The sequence below is a fragment of the Phocoena phocoena genome, chromosome 20, assembly GCF_963924675.1.
Source record: "Phocoena phocoena chromosome 20, mPhoPho1.1, whole genome shotgun sequence".
Taxonomy (NCBI): Eukaryota; Metazoa; Chordata; class Mammalia; order Artiodactyla; family Phocoenidae; genus Phocoena; species Phocoena phocoena.
This window is the reverse complement of record NC_089238.1, coordinates 17,764,935-17,788,691: the sequence shown is the minus strand read 5'-3', so window position 1 is coordinate 17,788,691 and position 23,757 is coordinate 17,764,935. Positions and strand designations below refer to the sequence as shown.

The 23,757-nt window shown below is 44.6% G+C and overlaps 1 protein-coding gene across 1 annotated transcript in view; it reads left to right on the top strand.

Moving 5' to 3' along the window:
• Positions 1 to 221: 221 nt before the first annotated feature.
• The window catches only part of GPATCH1 (G-patch domain containing 1), a 43,618-nt gene continuing 20,082 nt past the window's right edge, over positions 222 to 23,757 (top strand). The window contains exons 1-13 of the mRNA XM_065899091.1: positions 222 to 294; positions 5,452 to 5,586; positions 7,921 to 8,006; positions 10,185 to 10,345; positions 10,943 to 11,040; positions 11,567 to 11,625; positions 12,335 to 12,577; positions 13,648 to 13,795; positions 17,063 to 17,142; positions 19,745 to 19,949; positions 21,867 to 22,163; positions 23,134 to 23,312; positions 23,582 to 23,709. Coding sequence (XP_065755163.1) covers positions 222 to 294; positions 5,452 to 5,586; positions 7,921 to 8,006; positions 10,185 to 10,345; positions 10,943 to 11,040; positions 11,567 to 11,625; positions 12,335 to 12,577; positions 13,648 to 13,795; positions 17,063 to 17,142; positions 19,745 to 19,949; positions 21,867 to 22,163; positions 23,134 to 23,312; positions 23,582 to 23,709 — 1,892 coding nt within the window. The remainder of the gene's footprint in view (positions 295 to 5,451; positions 5,587 to 7,920; positions 8,007 to 10,184; positions 10,346 to 10,942; positions 11,041 to 11,566; positions 11,626 to 12,334; positions 12,578 to 13,647; positions 13,796 to 17,062; positions 17,143 to 19,744; positions 19,950 to 21,866; positions 22,164 to 23,133; positions 23,313 to 23,581; positions 23,710 to 23,757) is intronic.

The following is a 23,757-nucleotide window of genomic DNA, read 5'->3' as shown; positions in this document are numbered from 1 at the left end:
GCAGCCAAAGCCTCCGAGACAACTCCTGCCGAGGTCCGCCTCCCACAGGACGGGTTTGAGAACCACCCGGCGCAGATCCGAGAGAGGCTTGCCGGGCGGGGTGAGCACTTTCCGCCACCTGCGCTTAGAACTTCACTGCGGTTCGCGGAGATTAAAGCGCGGAAGGCATTTTGCCCATTGAGGCCTCCGTAGCGAGGGGGCGAGGCCCGGAAGGGAGCAGGATGGCGGCGCTGGATGGAGATAGCGACGAGGATTTGGTCAGCTATGGGACGGGCCTGGAGCTGCTGGAAGAAGGTGCGGGCTAGATTCGTCGCCGGGGCCTGTGGAAAACAGGCCGGGGGTCCAGGATTCGGGGCAAAAACGCACAACCCTGTGCCAGACCTTGTCTGGCACCGGGGGAAAGGCTCGCCTGCTACGGGCTCTGGGAACAGCGACCAGAGAGGCGTGCACTGTGTTTGCGGGTTGCTCACGTTTTGCAGGGACGGATGGGAGGCCCGGAGGGATGGGAAGAAGAAGGATGATAAACAGGCTCGTGTGAGAGCGGGGATAGGGGAAGAGCGGTGGTCAGGCAATGTTTTTCCTAGGAGAGGACGTTTGAGCTCAGCCTTGAAACAGAGAAAGGAAGCAACCGTACGAAGATTTGGGGGGAGAGCATTTCAGGCGAAGCGAACAGCAAGTGCAAAGGCTCTGAAGTCGGAGCCAGTTTGGCAAATTGAGGGACAGGCAGGACTGATGTGGGTGGAGCAGACAGCACCAGGGGGAGGCTGGTAGAAGATGATGGCAGAGGGGGAGGCGGGGGTTGAGTCTTAGTTGGTATGGTCAGGGAGTTTGGATTTTAATACTAAGTATAGAAGAGTCATGGGGGAGGGGGTTACACAAAGGAGGGATGTATATTTTTCAGATTATTCTGTCCTCGATTTTGAGGGTAGGCGGGTTGGAGGTGGGCAGGAGTGAAGCAGGGAGATGAGCAAAAAGAGGCCAGGCGATGATAGTGGCGGTGGTTACGTAGTGGTGAGTTGAGATGTGCTTTGAAAGCAGAGCTGACCCTACTCGCTGGTGGAATGTGGGGGAGAGTGCAAGATGAAGCAAGATTCTCCCCTGTGTTTCTGGTCTGATCCACTTAATGCCTTGATTTGTTTCGTAAAGTATGTATTGGATGGCTAGTAAGGTCTGATGGCAGTGCTAGCCCTGTGGGAAAGACAAAGGAAGTTTGGTGGGCTAGGAGTTATTTGCAGACTCTCCTTTTTTCCTGCCCTGACCACATCGTGTCAGGTTGGTTGTCCTTCTGAGACGTTGCCACTGATTACCCTCTTATGCTCTGTAAACAGTTCTAATCATTAGAAACTTCTACCAAATGCTGGCCCTGTTCCTACTGTCTGCTTACAGAAGACAGAGAAATGCTAGTCTCTTGAAAGCTTCTTATGTGTTTAAGGACACCCCCTGCATTTCCTCTAAGACATCTCTGTACCACACTCAGTTTTCTAATAAATTAAGCTTCAAGTCCCCTCAACCCTAATTTGTCGGAGCTTTCTTCAAGCATGGGACCAGAGTGTGGGTAGACTGGGGCCGTTATTAGTATGTCCTTTATTTTAGACTGTGTTTCTTTACCACAATCTAAGCTCACATTAGCTTTATTAGCAAACACATCATCCCATAGTCTCAAGAAACTGGTTGGCAAAGATTCTTAATTTGAGGGGTTTCAAATCTAGTTGAGAACAAAAGTATGAGGTTCACAAGTGCTAAAGTATGTGATGTAGAGAGGAAATAACCTATACAAGCTAACAGGGAAACCTGAGAAGGCAGGATGGGACCCCTTGAAAACTGGTTAGAATTTAGGTATGCAGGAAGAGGACAGGGTTAAACATGCATGGGTGGAGGTTATTACAGCCCTGCCAAGCAGGAGTTTGTGTCATTTCTATATTTCTGGTCTCACAGTTGTTTCCTTGTGAAGTGACATATCGTAAGTCATCAACTATTTGACCTATATTTTTCTAATTCTTCCTGTTTTGATGGTGTACAAAATCTGTGATGAAGCCTAATGGTCTAGCCAGGCTCTTGAAGTAGAATGGACTTTTTTTCCAGCCCCCGCCCCCAGCCTAAAATTATCCTTTAACTTCTCAGTACTAGGAGTTTTTGAGGATTGATCCATTGTTTCCTAAGCACTTTGAAGTTAAAACACACTCTGACTACATTTTACAATATAACATACTAGACCAATAATCACTTTTACCTCCTACTTTGAAGTTCTAGTGACAGGTTAGACAAACATTGGTAGAGGAGGGACTCCATTACTTAATTAAAGTTGCTGGCCCTGACAAAAAGTTTTATTGGGTAAGAGAGTGGCTGATCTGTTACCCACAGACTCATAGACACGTAGGCCCTCTGGCCTGGAAGGAAGGTGCCTCAGTGCTTATCTAATCTTCCCTTAGATACATTCACTTGGCTGTAGAGTTCTCCTCATCGCCTGCTCATCCTGCACTCAGATTAATTTAGGACCATTTTCTTCTTCCTTGATGTTGTGACTCTCCCACTTAAAACTATCTGTGGCTCCCAGTCACCCACAGGACGTACCACAGACCCTGCAGCACTGTGTTCCAGGCCCGCTGCGCTATCTGCCCTTTTGGTTCCATCTTCCGTGCATTCCCTGTCCTCCAGTCAGACTAGACTACTTTCTCAAACATCTGACCTTCCCCTTTTCCACCTCCTGTTTACTGTTTACTGATGGAATTAATGCCTCCGTGGGGAATTGTGTCCCTATGTGCAGCTGTCAAATGTTCACACCTCTGGGTGACTCTGATGTTGTGGACCTTGAACATTGTCAGAACAGTTCCTATACATGCAGGTCTCCTCTGCTGGGCTTGAAGTGCCCTGGGAACAGGGACGGAGTTGTATTCAGTTTTCCACACCCAGCATCTAGAACAGGGCTGCTTCCACGGAGAGGCCCTCAGTAAACTTCTGGTGGGGAGCAAGTAAAGGACAGAATGGGTTGTGTCCCTGACTTGGAGGCAGAGTTGAGATCTGATTTCAGCTTTGTGCTTATGAGCTGTGGACCTTAGAGCACTTACTTAATCAGAGCCTCCTTATCAGGGTATGATAAATGGGATAATACTGTTAGTAACAATAATTATAATAGGGCCTGTCTAAAATGCCACTTCCTCCCTGGAGTTTTCCTGTGCTGTGGTTAGAGGCGGGGCCTCCTCCTCAGGAGCCCTGTGGGACCTGGTCACCCACACTGCTTGGCCCTCGTCATCTGCTGTCCGGTTCTACCTAGTTGTCTGCAGATCTTATCTCCCCTTTCAGCTCAGGAGTACCTGGAGAACAGAGCAAGCACAGAACCTCACGTTGGCAGGACCTGTCATCTCTCCCCTTAACCCAGTGTTTCTCAACCAGGGATGAACTTGCCCCCCCAGGGGACATTTGGCAATGTCTGGAGACATTTTTGGTTGTCATGCTTTTTTGGGATGGGGGCGTTACTGGCATCTAGTGTGACAGGCTAGGGATGCTGCCAACCACTGTACAAGACAAGTAAGAATTATCCAGTACAAACTGTCAGTAGTGCTGAGGTTGAGGAACTCCAACTTAGCCAGGAATTGTGCCAGGTGCACGTGCAGTAAAGGAACAAGTGTACTGTATTTTCTAAGCAATGGTGAAAGTCCTGGACTGTGGGGCCTGAGTTGTAATTCAGTTCTTTAGAGTGAAATGAAATTGTCGTGATATTAACCAAGCTTTGCTATGGCCAGGGACTGTGCTCAGTTCTCGGGGTTTTTAATCCTCGGCACCATCCTACAAGGTGACTTCGGTTATTATCCTAATTTTATAGTTGTGGAGACTGAGGCTTAGAGAGATCAAAAAACTTGCCTATAATCACACAGCTAGCAAGTAGGAGGGTAGAGGGATTTGAACCCAGATCTCCTGTCTTCAGAGCCCTCTTAATTACCCTGCTGTGGGTTATATTCTAGAAATGACCTAAAGCCTCCGAAAGCTACAAGTAAGAATTTAGGACTATGAGGCTAGACATTTCTTTACTTTTTGTTGCACTATCCAGAAGTAGTAACTGGCTTAATTACTGAAGTAACAGGTATACATGGGCTTTAGGATACATCTTACCTACTGTATGTACTACTATTACTATAACAGCAATAGCAGCTAGGGGACTTCCCTGGTGGCCCAGTGGTAAAGAATCCGCCTTACAATTCAGGGAACGCAGGTTCGATCCCTGGTCAGGGAACTAAGATCCCACATGCCGCGGGACAACTGAACCCGAGCGCCACAGCTACTGAGCTCGTGCGCCTCGACGAAACTACAGAGCCCACGCGCCCTGGAGCCCTGTGCCACAACTAGAGAAGAGAAAACCCGCACGCCACAACTAGAGAGAAGCCTATGTGCCTCAACAAAAGACCCCACGTGCCGCAACGACGATCCTCGTGTGCTGCAACTGAGAGCCTATGCAGCCAAAAAAAAAAAAAAAAAAAATAAATAAATAAAATTAAAAAAAGAGCAGCTAGTACTTTAAATATGTTTATTGTGGGTCCCTCTTTTTGTTAAGCACTTTCCAGGCATTATCTGATCCAATTTGCATAACAACTCTATGAAATAGATATTACTATTATAGTCCCTAGTAAAGGTGACCAAAGTGCTAGTAAAGGTGGGCTTAGCTTTAAAATCCAGAGTGCCGTGACTCTCAACCCCAAGCGCTTAACTACTGTCCAGCTTGCTTTCAGTAGTGAATGTTTGAAAATAACTTGATGGTTACTTTTTGTTTTAAATAGATTCTGAAGTTTTAATTAGAACTGATAAAATTAGGCAGTAATTTCCGAAGTTTTAATTAGAACTGATAAAATTAGGCAGTAATTTGTGTCATGAAACTTGAAACCTAAGGAAATTTTTAGGGAATTCTAAGTTCCTTTTCACTGGTGTTATTTAGCACCCCAGCCCTTTTCAGCCAAGTAAGTAAAGGAATAAGCTTAAAGAACAGTAATTGTGACATCAGGAGAGTCCCAGAAATAAGGAAACTCAAGATTTGGGGAAAACGGGCAATGCCAATGGAAAAATTCTGGAGTCGGGGATGCTGTGAATTTCTAGAAGAGATATGGAAGTGTGTCCCTTGCCGTAAACCTCTGCACACCATGTGCCACCCCAGCAGCTTGCCTACTTTACTGCCAGCAGATTTCACCTCCATCTCTGAACCCTTCGCCCAATAATTCAGTTTTCATAATGGAATTTAGTGGGAAAAGCAGGCCATTTTTGCTAAAACATTGCTAATATAAACAAGAGATATTGTTTTCTAAACTACGTCAGCTACTAAGGTCGAGGAATAGCAACTTAGTTAAACTTGTTATATTTGAAGTTACAAGAAGTGAACAATGCATTATGTTAAAGAAACGTTCTTTTCCTTAAATCCTCTCTAACCCACCATCACCTTCTGTCCCATTCAAAATACTATTTTTTCAGGCGAGAGACCAAAGAAACCAATTCCTCTTCAGGATCAGACTGTCAGAGACGAAAAAGGAAGGTATAAACGATTTCATGGAGCCTTCAGTGGAGGTTTCTCTGCTGGTTACTTCAATACCGTTGGTTCAAAAGAAGGTAGGATTTTCCTACTTGTAGCTACTATATCGCTAAAGCAAATGATTGAAATACCGTAGGAGTTTTGCTCCCCTCCCTCACCTCTCCCTTTTAAAAAAACTTTAAAAAACATTTTAGTACATACACTGTAGTCTTTTGTGTTCTTTGAATGTTTGCAATGTTTCCAGAGACAACTTATGTGTTGTTCATTGATTATAACTTGAAGGTGAGAGAGTTTTCTTTGACTTTAAAGAAAAAAAATAGATACGTCATAACCAAATGATTAAATGATAATAAGGACTTCTGTCTTATACTATATCTTGCCACACACTCAGTGCTGTCACACAGATTCACTCAGGGCCTAAGGAGGGCAGGTGTCCCAGCTGTTTTGTGGCTGAGGACCCTGCGGGTCCCAACACTGGGTTCCACAGCATCACTTGTCAGTACATGTTCTCCACCTGGAGAAAAGTCAGTCAAATTTTTCACATTATGCAGTATAATAAATTCTGTATTGTTTAAAATAATATATGTTGGGAATTCCCTGGCAGGCTTCCACCGCAGGGGACACGGGTTCAATCCCTGGCCGGGGAACTAAGATCCCGCATGCTGCACAGCACAGCAAAAAAAAAAAAAAAAAAAAAAGTAATGTATGTTTTTAAAAAACATTTTAACACAGAAACTGGAAAAAAATGGCTTATGTATATCAAATACGAATGAAGATGACTGATTAACTCACGTAGCAGTTATTAAGAGCAAGATGAGCCAGATCTTTCGTATATATTTTGAAAAGTAACTCATACATAACAATGATAGTAGGGACTTCTCTAGTGGTCCAGTGGTAAAGAATCCGCCTTACAATGCAGGGCGACGCGGGTTCGATCCCTGGTCAGGAAGCTAAGATCCCACATGCCGTGGGGCAACTAAGGCCGCATACCACAACTACAGAGCCCACGTGCCCTGGAGTCCATGCGCCACAACTAGAGAGAAGCCCACGCGCCACAACGAAAGATCCCACATGCGGAAACTAACACCCAACGCAGCCAAAAATAAATAAATAAAAATAATAAATAAATCTAAGAAAAAATGACGGTAGTAAAATAAAGATGAAAAACAATACAAGAAAGGGGTGGGGGAAGGCATGTAAGAAAAATAATTAGGGTAAATAAGATGGTTAAAGTTCAGTATCCAGAATGTATAAAGATCAGTTCAATGAGCAAATGATCAAAGTATTTGAACAGTTTACTCCAGAGGAGATAGAAATGCCACGTGGAATATTCAGCCTTATTATTAAGAAAAGCAAAGTAAGGTAACTAAGGCACTATTAAAGTAACGCACTTATTAAAATGTTAAAAATGGCAGTAGAATTTGTGAAGAAAGAAGTACACGAATACATTGCTGGTTGTTATAATTATGGCTGTGCTGTATATTCTAATTGAAAAGGAAGACCAGCTCAAATGATTAGTCATCACAAGTAGACTGTGATATGTTAACACACTGGAATATCTCTTTACCATTAAGAGTGACAGATTCAGGTCCTGTGCAGATACAGGGCAAAGACCATAGATATCCAAAGTGGAGGAAGGTGCTGGGCCAGGGTATCGCCTGGAAGAGCTGGTCTTCACTGTCCTGGGGTTTCTCCCAAGTTGGCCTACAAGGCTGCTCTACCCACCTACCAAGAATAGGTCTGCCCCATACTCCTCAGCTCCCCAAGACTCTGGTTGGAAGTCAGAAGGAGGTGTGCCACTCTTAGAGAAAACTAAAAAAGTGTATCTTAGAGGGTTACAGATACATTTGACCTCTGGGGCATTTTCTCCACAGCACATGTTTGGTTACCATGGGTGGGGAACAGGAGTGTTAGTTATAGGACTCAGGTATTTGATGGAATTGGGGGCCTAGTATGGTCATCGCCTGCCCTTAGACTAGCCAGGTTGAATCCTTTCATGGCCGACTAATGCACCCTGACATACTGTTTCTTTGATATGTTAGTATGTTGGTGTATATTGCTGTCCTGGTGGTCTCAGAGTGGTCCTGCCTTATAAGGTGACCTTGCATCTTTTTGCTGAGATCTGCTTGTGTTCCTTTCACAGTTTAACTTTCAATGTATCGTTTTATTTCTCTTGGTTGCAAATTCTTGTGGGGAAACCTTACTGTATCCACTGAGTTCTGACAACAGGGCGTATGGGGGTTAAAAAGAAGTTTGTGTGGACTAATTGTGTCTATGTGAGCAGTGAGATGAGAAGTAACTAAGAGTTTGTAGTTATTGGAGGTTTCAGGTCCGCATGTGTTACTTAATTATTTAGTTATAAACCACAATACCGTCTGGGATTGTAATGTTCTAAACGCTTTTCTTTCAAGGATGGACACCCTCTTCCTTTGTGTCTTCACGACAGAACAGAGCAGGCAAATCTGTTTTTGGTCCCGAAGATTTTATGGATGAAGAGGTGGGTATGCAGAACTTTAGCTGCCAGCTAGCCGGTGAGATGTGGGTAATTGGTTGCTGTAGCACCTTCTCTCTCCCCAGAAAGTTCAGTGTACGATTTCCTCTTTGTTTGTAAGACTATCATTTTGGTATTTGGACTCCATAGTGCCCTGTACATCAGTGGATTCTTGTTCATTGGCATAGTGCCTTAACTGGCTGGTGCCAATTTCTAAAGTCAAGAGTGTAAGGGGGGACTTCCCTGGTGGCGCAGTGGTTAAGAATCCCCCTGCCAATGCAGGGGACACAGATTCGAGCCCTGGTCCAGGAAGATCCCACATGCTGTGGAGCAACTAAGTCCGTGTGCCACCACTACTGAGCCTATGCTCTAGAACCCGTGAGTCACAACGGCTGAGCCCATGTGCCACAACTACTGAAGCCCGTGCGCCTAGAGCCCATGCTCTGCAACAAGAGAAGCCACCGCAATGAGAAGCCCGCATACTACAACGAAGAGTAGCCCCCGTTCACCACAACTAGAGAAAGCCTGCGTGCAGCAACGAATACCCAACACAGCCAAAAAAAAAGAGTGTAAGGGGAAGGTCATATACAGGCAAATTTACTTGAAAAAGCCCCAACTGCCCCAAAAGTGCAGTGTCTGTCAAGCTGAGTCCACAGCCTTCCATGGTGACTCTTTTTTTAAAAAAAATATTCCAACATAATTAAAACTTTTTTTAAATTTTACATTGGAGTATAGTCGATTAACAGTGTTGTGTTGTGTTAGTTTCAGGTGTACAACAAAGTGATTCTGTTATACATATATGTGTATCTATTCTTTTTCAAGTTCTTTTCCTATTTAGGTTACTACAGAATATTAGGTAGCGTTCCCTGTGCTATACAGTAGGTCCTTGTTGGTTATCTCTTTTAAATATAGCAGTGTGTACACGTCAATCCCAAACTCTCAATCTATCCTTCCCCCTCCCCTTCCCCCTTGGTAATCATAAGTTCATTCTCTAAGTCACAGTGACTCTTATGCACACTGCAGTTTAAGGAGGAGTGAGTGACTAGACTAGAGAAAGGAGTGAAAGGAAGCCCCGTGCAGGTATCTGGGCACCTCACTAAAGTGACCATGACTGCCGCTTCTTACGGGTAAACGGTGTGGGGTTTCTAAAGTGGTGCTACTGGCCTGCAGCCTGGGCTACATTTTCTGGTAAAATTAAGCCTCTCTTACCTTAAAAAACCTAGTCATGGGTTCATTTGTGATAAAGATTAAGTAAACTACTTACCTGAGCATGTTTTAGGCTGCAGGTAAGTGGCAAGGGGTGGTCCCCTTCCTGTTTGACTAGCAGAATCTATGAGGAAACGTATCTCATGGAACAAGAAGTCCAGATGTCAGCAAGGCCCCAGGCTCTCAGGTAGCTTCTGCATGTCAGCTTGTCCTTCCATGACCTCACCTCACTGTTGCAAGGTGGCCACAGTAGTTCCAGGTGGTACATCTGGGATGACATCCAGTGGGGAGGAGGACTTTCTTCTTGGAATCTTTCCTTGAGAGCAGAGAAGCCTTTTGGTGGATTTTCCCTCACATCGGCTCCAGTGAATTGTTCTACAAGCTCATTCTTAAAGCAGTCCCTGGTGAGGAAAATGGGATCAGAATGACTGGCTTAGACAAGATGTGAACCCCACTCCCTAACCCTCCCCTGCCCCAACACATCCCCCCCAAGGGACATCACTCCTGAAGGGCATGGTGGCGCAGAGCCAGGCCAGTGCCTGGACAGCATCAGGGCTCCGTGGGGAGAGCGGAAGGGTCTGTGGCTGCTGGACAGGGAGCGGATGGTACTTAACTCTAAGCCTGGCACAGAGGTGCTCCCGAATGCTTGCTGACTGTGCCTCCAAGACCTTTTCCGCCTTCACACTGACCTTTGAGGTACTGTCCAAGAAGAACAAAGAACAGAGCACTTACTTCCTGTTTTCCTAGCTTGGCAGTGCCTGTTGTGGCTTCACTGAGTGGCCACTGTCATGCCCCTGTCCTTGGGCACTGGCCTTAGCTTATCCAAAGTCAGGGTGTAAATCAGCTGCTCTGCTGATCCCTAACTGAATCATAGTTCTAACTTTTTTTTTTTTTAAAGTAATAGAGCTGTGTAATGTATCATGTTTAATCACTTTCCAAATAATGTAAGTAATTCTGTTTGAATTTTTTTTTTTTAAGGATCTTAGTGAATTTGGGATAGCCCCTAAAGCGATTGTTACCACAGATGATTTTGCTTCTAAAACCAAAGATCGAATACGAGAAAAGGCCAGGCAGTTAGCAGCAGCTACTGCCCCTATTCCTGGCGCCACTTTGCTTGACGACCTCATAACGCCAGCAAAGTAAGAAGAGTTTAATTCTGGCTTTTCTGATCTTGGCATCACTGCCTTGCATATGTGTGATGATCTTACTTAGGGATAGTTTGGTTGCAAGTAGGAGAAGCCCTTTCAGCCTAGCTTGAGTACAAAAGGGGGTTTTGCCAAAAGGACCTTGCGCTGTTACCACATGGAGTGCTCTAGAGCTCCAGGCACTAGCTGTGTTAGTGGGGCTCATGGCAGCTGGAGAGCTATTAGGAACTGGGGTGACTTCCTTCCCACTCCCTGCCTCACAAGCCTTAAGGGCTCTCTCCTCATTCTGCCCTCTTTCTGCATACTTCTTTGTTCTGCTCCTGGGTATGTGGCCTGTTGTGGCAGCCTCAGACCATCATGGTTTCCCAGGCCACATGATTGACATCTATGTGCCCATCGTAAAGGCCTGGGAGAGGGGGCATCTGATCAGCTTCCCCAGGTCCAGTCAGCTGTGGTGGGAACAGCAGGGCCATGCAGTTCTAGTAGGGATGGGGGAAAGGGCTGAGGCATGACAGGTATATGAGCTGCTTATTTCCTACTGTTCGTTAATGTTTTAAAAAGAAGTTCATTTTCAATGCCTTGATATCCTAGGTTATCTGTTGGTTTTGAATTGTTAAGAAAAATGGGTTGGAAAGAAGGACAAGGAATTGGTCCTCGAGTAAAGAGAAGACCACGCCGACAGAAATCTGGTACGTGTACTGATTGTCATTAACTCTACAGCAGACTTTTTGATGACTACATGTTTCTAGAAGTAAGATTGCTGGGTCAAGCGGTGTGCACGTATTTTAAGGTTTTTTTGTGTGTAATTTACAATAACTTTCTGGAAGGATTGTACTAGTTTACCTTCCCACCAGCAGCATATGAAAGTTCTTGTTTCCTACTTTTGCCAAAACTGTGTTATAGCTTAACGTGATTATTTTCTATTGTTCCTGTCGCTTGGTCTCCCCAGCCAGACTGTGAACTCTTGGAGGCAGCAGTACTTTCTCTCGGGTTCTCAGTGGTTCTGGGCAGTAGTGGTTACTCACCATGTGCATCATTGCCAGAGTGCAGGTGGGGCAGGGGCTGGTGGAAAACAATCCCTGAGTGGTCAGTGTCCGACTCTAAAGCTGTAGCGTCTTTTACAGGCTCAGCTGTCTACCGTGGAAGAGTGTCAGTGAATCAGGTTTCTATAATTTTAGTCACCTCTGACTAATGCATTTGAAATCTCTTTTATAGATCCTGGAGTAAAAATCTATGGCTGCGCATTACCCCCTGGAGGCTCTGAAGGATCTGAGGTATTGTATGGGGTGATTGATCTTCAGTTTGGCCCAGTAGCACCTGTTACTTTATGAGCGTGAAATTTAGGTTCAGAAAATTTTAGAAGTCAGTCAGATCACATTATAGGGAAATACCCGTACCCTAAAAATGTCCTCATTATGTCAGATAGTGTATTTAGCAACATGCCAGCCCCATAGATGTCCCAAGTCTGTTCAGATTCTTAATATGGAGTTGTTTGTCAGAAATAGGCTCACAAACTGGAAAACAAACTTATGGTTAGCAAAGGGGATAGCAGTGGGGGCCAAGTGGGAGAGATAAATTGGGACTTTGAGATTAACATATACATACTACCATATATAAAATAGGTAAACAACAAGGACCTACTGTATAGCACGGGGAACTATATTCAATATCTTGAAATAACCTATAATGGAAAAGAATCTGAAAAAGAATATATATAAAAAACTGAATCATTTTGCTGTGCACCTGAAATTAACACAACATTGTAAATCAACTATACTTCAGTTAAAAAAAGGTTAAAAAAAATGGAGTTGTTCGTGTTAGTATCATTTGTTCAGGGACTTGACTTAGTCATTTGTAATAGTGGAAGTGAAAGTATGATAACTGTTCTGTTTGGAATTAATCACTGCATTTGAAAATAGTATTTTACAGGCTTTACACCAGGCAGTGACTCACCTTCATTCCATTTTGAAACACTGAAAATAGGATGAAGATGATGACTACTTGCCAGAAAATGTGACCTTTGCACCCAAAGATGTCACACCTGTGGATTTCACACCTAAAGATAATGTACATGGACTGGCTTACAAGGGCCTGGATCCCCACCAAGCACTGTTTGGAACTTCAAGAGAACACGTTAGTCTCTTTAGTGGTGGACCCGAGGGTGCCAACAATCTTCTTGGAGATGTTGGAGTGAATAAAGGAAGAAAATTGGGAATTTCAGGCCAGGTAAAAGTGTTTCTGTTTTATAAACAGGGAACCATTGACAAATGAGAATTCTTGCTCTATTATATTAGCCCCATAGTAAGCACTCACTATTCGTTGACTAAATGAAGACCTTAAAGTGGTTGTATTGTCCTTAGGAGCTTGTCTGAAGACATGTAAAGCACACCGTCCTAATTTGAATATGTGTTCCTGAGACCCTGTGACCTAATGTGCCCGGTGGAGTTTGTGTGTGAAGAGTGAGGACTGCTTTCCCACACCCCTGCGGGGCTGAGCAGAAAACCACACTCACCTCTTTGATTTATTTAATAGTTGAATTACAATCTGCCTCTCCAAGTTCAGGTCCAAGTTGTACTACCTCTCCGACTCTTTCCTAGTGCTGCAAGCCCTAAGTCAAGAACCTGGGTGTAAGTTTCACTTTTTACCAAGGGGCTTTGGTAAAAAGACTTGCTTTTTACCTTTGAGGAGATGGAGAGCTTTTCCTGATTGCCTGTCTTCTCAAATTGATTCAGAGTCTCTTTCCTAAAATAAGTTCAGAGGATGGTTACTTTGTCATTTCATTTGTACCTTTTCTTTCCTTCACATGTTTTTTTTCCCAATCCTTTTAACAAAAAGTGATATTTGTTCTTCGCCATTTCCCACAAAGATTAGGAATTCTTCTAGCAGCCGTTAGAGTAGCGGCGGTCTTCAGACCCTGGTCACTGGCGCTGGCACCAGACCGTGTTGTTCAGTAGATGAACATTCTGCCTTTCTCCTTTTGGAGGCCCCATTTCTCCCCCTGCACCGCTGCTTGGGTGTCTTCTCCACTCCTCTTCCTGCACTAAGACCCAGACCCGTGGCTGCTGCTGAGTCTGGAGGACAGCTGCAGTGCTGGAGGCATGACATTCACTTCTGGTCATTGTTTTCCAAAAGACTTGGATACTTGTGTTAATCTGGGGCTCCCATTCGCTTCTCTCTTGGTGATCTTGAAGTGCAAATGTGGTCTGATCAGTCACCTCCTTATAGCCTTATCCTTCAGTGCAGGCAGGCATATGCTAACACCTATAATGGCTCAGTGTGAAATCTTGCTTTTGAAGGCTTTTGGTGTAGGTGCCCTGGAAGAGGAAGACGATGATATCTATGCCACGGAAACTCTATCCAAGTATGATACCATTTTGAAGGATGAGGAGCCTGGAGACGGACTGTATGGCTGGACAGCACCCAGGCAATATAAAAATCAGAAAGGTAATTCCATGGACCCACAACCGATGGTAGACCAAGTGTTGGGACATTAGCCTCCGTGGAGCAGGGAGTTGTTGGTCGAAGATGCAGAGCGAGGAACAAGTGGGGATAAGAGAGTCCTGTTGTGGGAAGTAAGACGGAAGTGGGATTTAGACCAGTTCAAGGCCAAAGCCAACTGTCAAGACAGAGTCAAGTGGGGAGGAGGGAGGGGCCTGGAATCAGGGAAGGAGCAAGTGTGTGGACACGTGCTTGCTCGCGTTGCGGGTCAGAGCTGACAGTGGGTCAGAGGGACGCACTCCCAGCTCAAGGAGCTGGGCAGGTAGCCAAGGGAGGTCAACTGAGGCAGCAGGTCAGGAGATCAGGCATGGGGACCAGGTGGTAGGTACACAGAGAGCCTGCTGCAAAATGGAGATTCGTGCCCAGCTCATCTCATCACTTAAACTTACCTGGTTTCTAAGGGGCTCTTTTGAGCTAGGAGATGCACACCTCTTGACACACCTGGAATTTCAGCAGTCTTATGGTGATTCAGACTCTGTGGTTCTAAGTAGGATTTCAGTTTTTCTTTCCAGAAAAGATATAGGAAGGAGTCAGTAGGTATTAATGGCATGTGATTTTGATTCAGTCAGACCTGGATTTCAATCTTAGCTCTCAATCAGACCCAGATTCGAATCCCAGCTCTCTACTACCCAGCTTCATGAGCATGGGCAAGGCTTGTAGCCTCTCTGGGCGTCACTTGTAAAGTGAGGATAAAATCCACTCTGGGGGTCATTGTGAGGATTAAACGGCATCACAGGTTTGGCATAGTACCTGCCTCAAAGACTGAATAAATGGCACCTACTGTAACAACCACTTAAAGTAAGGAGGTGAGAGTTCAGATAAAATAATCTATTTAGATGTTTTTAGCTATAGTCAGATCAAGTTTGATCTAACTCTTATAAAATACATCTAAATAATCTAAGCATCACTCCCCCAAATGATGCCAATTTTACATTTCTAGAAGAGAAAAAAGCGGGTGAGAAACAGTCTTTAGTTTGCTTAATGGCTGTGAGCACAGACTGTGAGAAGAGAGATTCCCTGGGCTCCCATCCTGGCTCTCCCCATTTATCAGCTGTGACTTTAGGCAGGCTCTTCAACCTCTCTATGCCTCAGCGTCCTTGCCTGGGCAATGGGCACGGCAATGGCTTACCTATCCCACGGAAATTTAACGTGCGTAAAGGGCTTAGAACGTGCCTGGCACACAGCAAGCACTCTGCAAGTGTGAGCGGCCTCTGTCACCATCGCCACGAAAAGAACCCAGGGTTTTACACGAGGTGCTGGGCGGGTGTGCACCCAGACGTTAGTAGATGTTATCTCTGGGTGGGAACTAGGCTACTTTTATTTTCTTCCTTTTGCTCGCCTATATTTTCAGATTTTTCTACTAAGACTATGTATTGTTTTTATAACTTAAAAGAAGATATATAATATTATATTAAATTAACATTATATTAATTAATATTATAGATTATATTAACATGTTAGTTATTACATTAACTATATCAACATATTAACACATATACTATATTACTAACATTAATATAATGTATTAATTTATAATAATTAGTAACCTATAATAAATAGACATATTTAAATCTGCCTTCTCAGCCACATCTTTGGCTTGTCCTTTGTATAACACCTTTGCCCTGGCTGATTAATCTCAGCCTTCCCGCATCAAGCCTGGGTTGGTGCCTCCCTCTGAGGTCCCCACCCTCTGCTCATGGCCTCTCTGCCACAGTTCCCTCTCCTACCCTTAGGGTCACAACATCTATAGTTTTGACCTTACGGTTTTTCACTGAGTGAATCTATACGTAGTCAGTCTCCACGGCTGATTTTTAAATTGTTCTTGTTTTTTTTTCCATGATAAGTAGGGTTATAGTATTCTCATGGCTCTCTCTTTGTAGATATTTGTTTATTTCCTCATAAAGGTGAAATTGCTGGGTTTTTTAAAAAAAAAAATTTATTTATTTAGTTTTGGCTGCGCTGGGTCTTCATTGCTGCCTGCAGGCTTTCTCTAGTTGCGGTGAGCAGGGACTACTCTTCATTGCAGTGCGCGGGCTTCCCATTGCAGTGGCTTCTCTTGTTGCGGAGCACAGGCTGTAGGGGTGAGGGCTTCAGTAGTTGTGGCACGTGGGCCATAGAGCTCACGGGCTTCAGTAGTTGTGGCGCATGGGCTTAGTTGCTCTGCGGCATGTGGGATCCTCCCAGACCAGGGATCAAACCCGTGTCCCCTGCATTGGCAGGCAGATTCTTAACCACTGTGCCACCAGGGAAGTCCCAGATTGCTGGGTTTTAAAAGAATACAAAATTCGAAGAATGTAATTTAATCCTATGTTACCCTACAGAATTTTAGGGACTTCCAGAAGCTGGTCCACAAGTTCTACGTCAGTTGAAGTGCCAAGAATGAGATTGTGGGGAGGGTAGTTACAGGGCAGTGCTGCATTATAAGCGGCTGAAAACTTCAGTGCCACCTGCCCTGTGGGCAGCCGTGCCTGCTTCAGGGTTCAACACCAAGTTTGTGTAAGTGCTGGTGGTCATGTAGCATGGGCTTTTGGCAACAGAAAATGCAGTTCATGCATATGGATTTTCGACATAACCTCTATGTGCAGAAAATCCTTGAGAATCAAAAGGGTTGTCTCCACAACCAATAGATCATCCCTGGCTGCAAGTTAGAGGGCATTAGTCATATCCTGAATTAGTGATCTTTTATCTCTTGTTAGAATTTCAGTTGAGAAAAAGACAAAAGCACCTTTTAATTGGTCCCACAGTTAGATTACAGGCTGACCTGGTTGTATTGCCTTTTGTGTCTTGCTTGGATGGTTGCTACAGAAATTGGGAGGTCATGTCCCCATGGTTCTTCACCTAGTTTTAGAAATGACTATTTCAAAGTTATTTTTATTTTTATCCATACTTGTTCTCTTGATGTTTTTCTTGAGATCTTTTACTCTACAGAGTATATTCTTTGGTGCCCCTTAGCATAGGACCGTACATACTTTTTCTAAATAACAATGTTGAGGTGCCATTGTTACCTGGACAGCCTTTTCAGCGGTGTGGTCTGGGCTGCCAGTCACTGAGTCAACAGAGGTGTGAGGGCTTTACGTGCCATTCTTTCCTCCCTTTTACTGATTGCAACTATGACATGTAGTGTTTATATTCTCGGAGATAAAAAACTGAGGTCTTTTGTCTTATTCTAAGTTTCTCTGCCTCTGGAATTAATCAAATGACATCATTTTGTAGAATCAGAGAAAGAGCTTCGCTACGTTGGCAAAATTTTGGATGGATTTTCCTTGGCTTCTAAACCTTTATCTTCTAAGAAAGTAAGATTTTTCTTTTTTCTTTTTAAACTGATTTAGCACTTAAAGTATTTGCTGCTGTGTAATCTGAGTTATTCTATTAACAATTGAAAAGATTAAATAAATTCTGCTAACAGCAAGCAACAGTCTGGTTACTAGTGATTATCCAGGGAGACACATTCTGCATTGGAAATATCAGTCAGTAGCCACATCGTGTTCAAAACATCTAACTGCCGATCTTTTAAATCCGAACGTCAAGTGAGTGGTTATTTCCATTAAGGAAGAATTACCTTAGAAGCTGGTGGGAGAATGGAATTGATCTAATCCTAGGGGCAATGTAACTTAAAGAAAATTTCAAAGAGCCATGTCAGCCCATGGTCCCAGCTCCTCCTGGGCGCCATGAGCCCATTAGCTGCTGTGGGCAGGGCTCCCTGGGCTCCTTGCCTGCGCCGAGCGGAAGGGAGACAAGCTGGGAACATGTGGGTCGAGTCCTGGGGAGAACTCCTCATGCCTCTGCAGGTAGTGCTGTTTCTGTGAGCATTTTTACAGCTTTGGCCACGGGGCTCTTGAACACCCAACAGAGTCACGTGCTCACAGGTTAGCATGGGTGCTGGTAGCTCAGGAGGGGTGCCTGGCCGTTTGCCTCCTTGGCATCCTTGTTTTAGATTGTTCCACACTTTAATGGGCCTTTTGATTTTAACTCAGCAAACATTTGTTAAGTACCTCTGTGGATTGGCCTGTGGTTCTCCAGAAGCAGGGAGGCCAGGAGCAGCGCAGCCTGAGAAACCATATACGTTATTACAGCAGCTTTGGTTTGTTTAGTCGTGATAGTTAATGTGTTGTAACAGAGAGCAGAATATGTTCAGAACAGTGTTGGGCACATAGTCAGCCGCTCTTATTTACCAGAAATGTCATATTATGTCAAAGGAGAATGTGAGTTTTTTACATGTATGAAAAGGGAGCATAAAAATGGTTAAGTACTCATTCAGCTTAGGACTCAAGGGTAAATAGAACTGTTTAAATAAGTCTTGGCCCCCAAGTAGCTCCTGCTCATCGAGGGTGCCAGACAGACAAATCCACTGTCGTGGCAGAGTGTGTAAATGGAGATATGGGCACTGGAGGTTCCTCGCTGGTGTAGGGCTTTGGGTGTGAACGATTCAGAGCAGGGCTGTGTTCACTGAGCCTTTCACAGAGAGACAGGTTTTCTAATATGTGGCTAAAAACCCAGCCTTTGGATCCAGAGGCAAAACAGAGCAGTGATTTAGCAGAGGGATTGAAATGCTTTGAATCTGATGGCGGATATTAAGAAGAGTCATGTGTATACACCCCTCCTATCTGCCATGCTCCTGTGGGTTTTTTTGTGTCATGGTAACACGAGAGTGTTTGCTGACTGACTTGGGAGTTAACGTTTTTCAGAGAAGGCGGTCAGGCTAAGATGATAAAAAATGAGGTTTCCTAACAATGATAATAGCACTCTTTCATGACTTTCATTGGACCAGGTGCTCACCCCAGGCTGCACTTTACAACCACCTGGGAAGCTTGGGAAACTCCGACTGCAGCCGACTTCTCCGTGGGGTGGGACACAGGCATCAGCATTGTTAAACCTCTTGAGTGAGCGCTATGTGCGTCTGGGGCTGAGAACCACAGCCAGAGAGCGTTCAGTGCTTCACTGGTTACAGAGCTCAGAATTCCAGGTAGCTGAAAAATCTAGAAAACAGCTTAAATAGGACTGTCCATAAATACGTGTTTGTTAGACCAAGAGCAAGGGAGACTATTTAGAGCAATAATTTAAAAATATCTAATACTTTCTTTTAGCTTATCTGTTCTACCATCATTGATACCTGAATTTCCCAAATGTATTTCAATTTCACTTCAGTCAGCTTTTGAATGAAAAATACCTTGGACCAAAAAAAGGCCAGAAACTCCAATTTGGAACTGAAACATAACCAGAAAAGAATTCTGAATTTATTTATTAAAAAAAAGTTTTTTTTAAACCTAATGTGATTTTAAAAAATTAATTAATTAAGTGGTTAATTAAGGCTGTGCCGGGTCTTAGTTGTGGCATGCAGGCTTCTTAGTTGCGACATGAGAACTCTTAGTTGCGGCATGCATGTGGGATCTAGTTCCCCGACCAGGGTTCGAACCCGGGCCCCCTGCATTGGGAGCACGGAGTCTTACCCACTGGACCACCAGGGAAGTCCCAAGAATTCTGAGTTTAAAAGTAACTTATTTAAAGTTATTCTTTTTATTTAAGCTGTGAATCATACTTTTCTAAATTTTCTGATTCACAATGGGCCAGTTTTGCATGTGGGCCAGTAGTAGTAACTATAGTTACCGTTTTTGTTCTCATATAGAACATGCGTGTTAGCATCTCTGAGTAGAGTGGTCGGGGTGATACTTAAAATGACCACGAGAACAGTGCGGTTCTGGGGACCCTCCAGACCCAGGACGGATGTTGGCGGGGCACCTGGGCAGGCTGTTCCCAGTGCTGCCTCCCCGCCAGGTGCTAGCCTGGGAAAGGGTGGGGTTAACCACGCTCAGAGGTAATGAGTTTTCTTGGTTAAATGAAACATGATCCCCTTGCGGCCTGTATGTTCTGAGTTTTGTTTTGTTTTGTTTTTGTAAGATTTATCCACCACCCGAACTGCCAAGAGACTATCGACCAGTGCATTATTTCAGACCTGTGGTGGCTGCAAACTCAGAGAACTCCCACTTACTTCAGGTATTATCAGAGTCAGCTGGAAAGCCAACACACGACCCAGGGACACATAGTAGGCACCAACTGAATGCCTCCAAGCGGGGAGAGTTGCTAGGAGAAACGCCTATTCAAGGTACGTGCCACAGAGAAGATTAAAATCATTACATTTCTAATAATCTGAGTTATCCAAATCAAAATGGAAAGTCATTTTCCCACTGAAATTTTTTACATAATTTTGTATTCCCAAACTGTGGGAATAAAATTGTTTATTGTGAACGGCGTAGTTAACAGTGTACACATCCTTTACTTGTTGTTTTCCCACCATCAGTTTGAGTTGTGTCATTAAAATTATAAACCCAGTCTTAAGTGCAGCAGTTTTCAGACTTTTGATAATTGTCCCAAGAATGAAGCAAAGACTAGGGCCATGTGTACCTTCACTTTTTCTGCACAGCCTGGGAACGTATTGTTTTCTTCTCAGGGGAAAAGGATACTGTTGCTTTTTTCCTGAAAGCCTGAAAGGAATGAGTGTGTCTGAAAGGATGGATAGACGTGGAGAATCCCCTGGTGGGCTGGAACCGAGAGACCCGCTATGAGAGGTGGACTTGGACTTGCCGTTTGGGAGCCTACTAGGTGCCTCAGCTACAACAGACCAAAAGGGAACTCTTGGTCGCCTGCTTCCTTCCCCAAAGTCGCTCTTTCTTCAGCTTTCCCCTTCCCAGTAAATGATACCACCAGTGACCCACTGCCTGGCCCAGAGCATGGGAACCCTAATTCGTAGCTCCTTTCTTTCCCTGCCTCCCCCTCCCTACCCATTCCCTCAGCAAGTCCTCTCAGCTCTACCCTCAACATGCGAGGGGACCCCATCCACTTCTCTTCGTTTCCGCTGCTTCCACCCTGGTCTCAGCGCCCATATTCTCTCACTTGGATCATTGCAGCAGCCCTTCATTGGTCTCCTAGTTCCCTTCCCTTTTCTCTGCAGCCTGTTCCCTTTAACAGCAGCCAAATGTATCACTCCCCACCTGCCCCCGCTAAAACGCTCCAGTACTGCTCACACTAAGGAGAAGTCCAGACTGCCCACAGGGCCCTGTGGACCCCACCCTGCCTACCTTTCAGGCCACAGCTTACACCACTTTCCCTGAACCCCCTGTGGTCCAGCCTCATGAGCCTCCCTCCTGCCCTCTGAGCCTGCCGGCCATGATGCCGCCTCGGAGCCTTCCTATTTCCTCTGCCTCTCTTTTCTCTCACATTTTGGCTCTTTTTTTTTTTTTTTTTTTTTTTGCTGCGCTGTGTGGCTTGTGGAATCTTAGTTCCCCGACCAGGGATTGAATCTGGGCCCTCGGCAGTGAAAGCGCGGAGTCCTGACCACCGGACCACCAGGGAATTCGTGGCTCCTTCTTTTTACTCAGAACTTACCTCAGATATTATCCTTTTAGAGGGCCTTTCCAGGCTTTCCCTGCCCACTGTTTAAGCTAGTTAGCTCTCCCTCTGCCCCCATGGCCAGCCCTCTCACAGACGTCGCCCTGTTTTTTTCTCCCCACAGTCCTCTTCTCATGCTGGTCCTCTGCTGTTACTTCTTGGTTTCTTTAATGTCCATCTCCCCCACTAGTGAGAGCAAGACCTTATCTGTGTTACTCTCCCAGCCCCAGGCCTGGCAGTGGGCGCTCAGTGAGCATTTGTGACACGTGTGAGTGTTTGATGGATAGCTGTGCTCTGAGCTGGGGCTTGTGCTGGGCAGGACCATGGAGATGGTGGTTGCCACAGACTGGAGGTCCGGAGTCTGGGATGTCAGGTTCTTCATTCTAGGACCACTCACTGGCATTATAAACATCCAAGTACTAACCTCCACTTTTGCCAACTATAAAATAGGTGTGTCATTATTTTATTACTGTCTAGTTCACAGGGATAGTATGAATACAGATGAAACACTAAATGTAAAATACTGCCCTCCAATTACATAAATTAGTGATATTGAAAATGTATGTAGAGAGATATGTGAGTATAGATGTCTTATGATACTTTTCATCTCTTGCTATTATTGTCTCTTTTTTAGGGGCACCTACTTCAGTGTTAGAATTTCTGTCCGAAAAAGATAAAGAGAGACTCAAAGAAATGAAGCAGGCAACTGACCTTAAAGCAGCTCAACTCAAGGCTAGGAGTCTGGCCCAGAATGCCTCTAGCAGCAGACCCCAGCCCTCCTCTCCAGACGTCGGCCACTGCTCTTGGCACATGGCATTGAGTGGTGGCACAGCCCCCGTAAGAGCCAGCAACTTCAAACCTTTCGCAAAAGATCCAGAAAAGCAAAAACGATATGAAGAGTTTTTAGTAAATGTGAAACAGGGTCAGAAAGGTGGGTGCTAGGCCTGGGCCTCCCACATGTCGCCAGGGGTAGTGTTCTTACTGTTCTGACCCTAGGCCCAGATTCAGAATTGAGGTATCCTGCTCTGGCAGTGTTTTACTTTGCCCTGCTGTGAACACTGTAAAGATTTCAGACCCTGGCTCTTGACTTGAGAAAGCAAGAACAATCAGTCTGTGTTTCTCTGTATCTCGGGTCCCAAAGATAGCAGTTTAAGTAGAGAGTGTGCCTTGGCAGTGGCTAATGCTAAATTACAGACCATTTACTGTTTGCTTGACTTCTGTGTAAGGGTTGCATTTCCTGCCACGAGAACAAGGTCATTTCCCACTCTATCTTAAGATCCTAACCGTCTAGCTCTAAATCATAGTCTAAAATTTAACTTACAAAGAGAGTTGGCTGTTGAACCATTACATGGGGAAAAAGTCACTCTATGATCTATGAAGTAAATATGGCAAGATTGAGGCAAGAGATTGCTCTTTTACGCAGTAGTCCTTGGGAGAGCTTGTCAGCAAATTAGAGGGGTTGGTTTTCAAAAGCAGATCTTTGTGTACTGTGCCTTAACTCGCACTAAGATTCCACACCCCTAGTGTTTACATGTTAAATTAAAAACAAAAAAGTTAGAGAAAGGAGTGTTTTCTGCTCAAACTTAGGAATATAGTTGGGATGAATTTTCACTGTCTGGGACTGGTAACAAGTTCCTTGCTTTGAAGATTTAATCAAGCATTAATCCCCAAATGTTTTTCTCTGCTATATGCAGTAGACAGAATTCAATAAAAGCATAATTTTGAGGGAGGGAGCAATATTACCTGCCAAGGACCTCCCGCCATGCTCTTAAAAGCCAGGATAATGATTATGTGTTTCCTCTGGTGAAAACTACAGGGATACAGTGGTGCCCACTAGATGTTCTCCTTTAAGTTCCCCATTTTTCCTAGTGAGTGAAGCAGTTTCTTGTTCTCTACCCTAGATGCTCTGGAATGTTGTCTTGATCCCAGTATGACAGAGTGGGAGCGACGCCGTGAGCGGGATGAGTTTTCTCAGGCAGCCCTGCTGTATGTGTCTTCCCATTCGACTTTGTCCTCCCGGTTCACTCACGCCAAGATGGAAGACGATTCAGAGCAGGTGGAAGTCCCTCGGGACCAAGAGGTCTGTCGCCATCATTCCCTGTGTGGTGAATTTTAAAATTAAAACACTGTATAGCTAAAAACGTTAAATCCCTCAGTGAAAAGACCAAAATACACATGGCACTGTAGAATAAGAAATGGCTTTATGCTTTTAGCTTCCAGTGTACTTTAGCAGAAATGTAACATAAGCCGTTCTAAAATTTTGGAAGATTGTTTGCAAACTTGTAAATGGAGAAGCAGACAGGTCAGTTTTGTGGCCACTTGATGAAACAGATGACTGTCTTTTCCCAGAATGACGTCAGTGACAAGCAGTCGGCTGTGAAGATGAAGCTGTTCGGGAAGCTTACCCGAGACACATTTGAGTGGCACCCTGATAAGCTTCTGTGTAAGAGGTTTAATGTCCCTGACCCGTATCCAAGGTAAGTTGGATAAACCTGCCCTTACATCAGTACTTATTCCCCTGTATT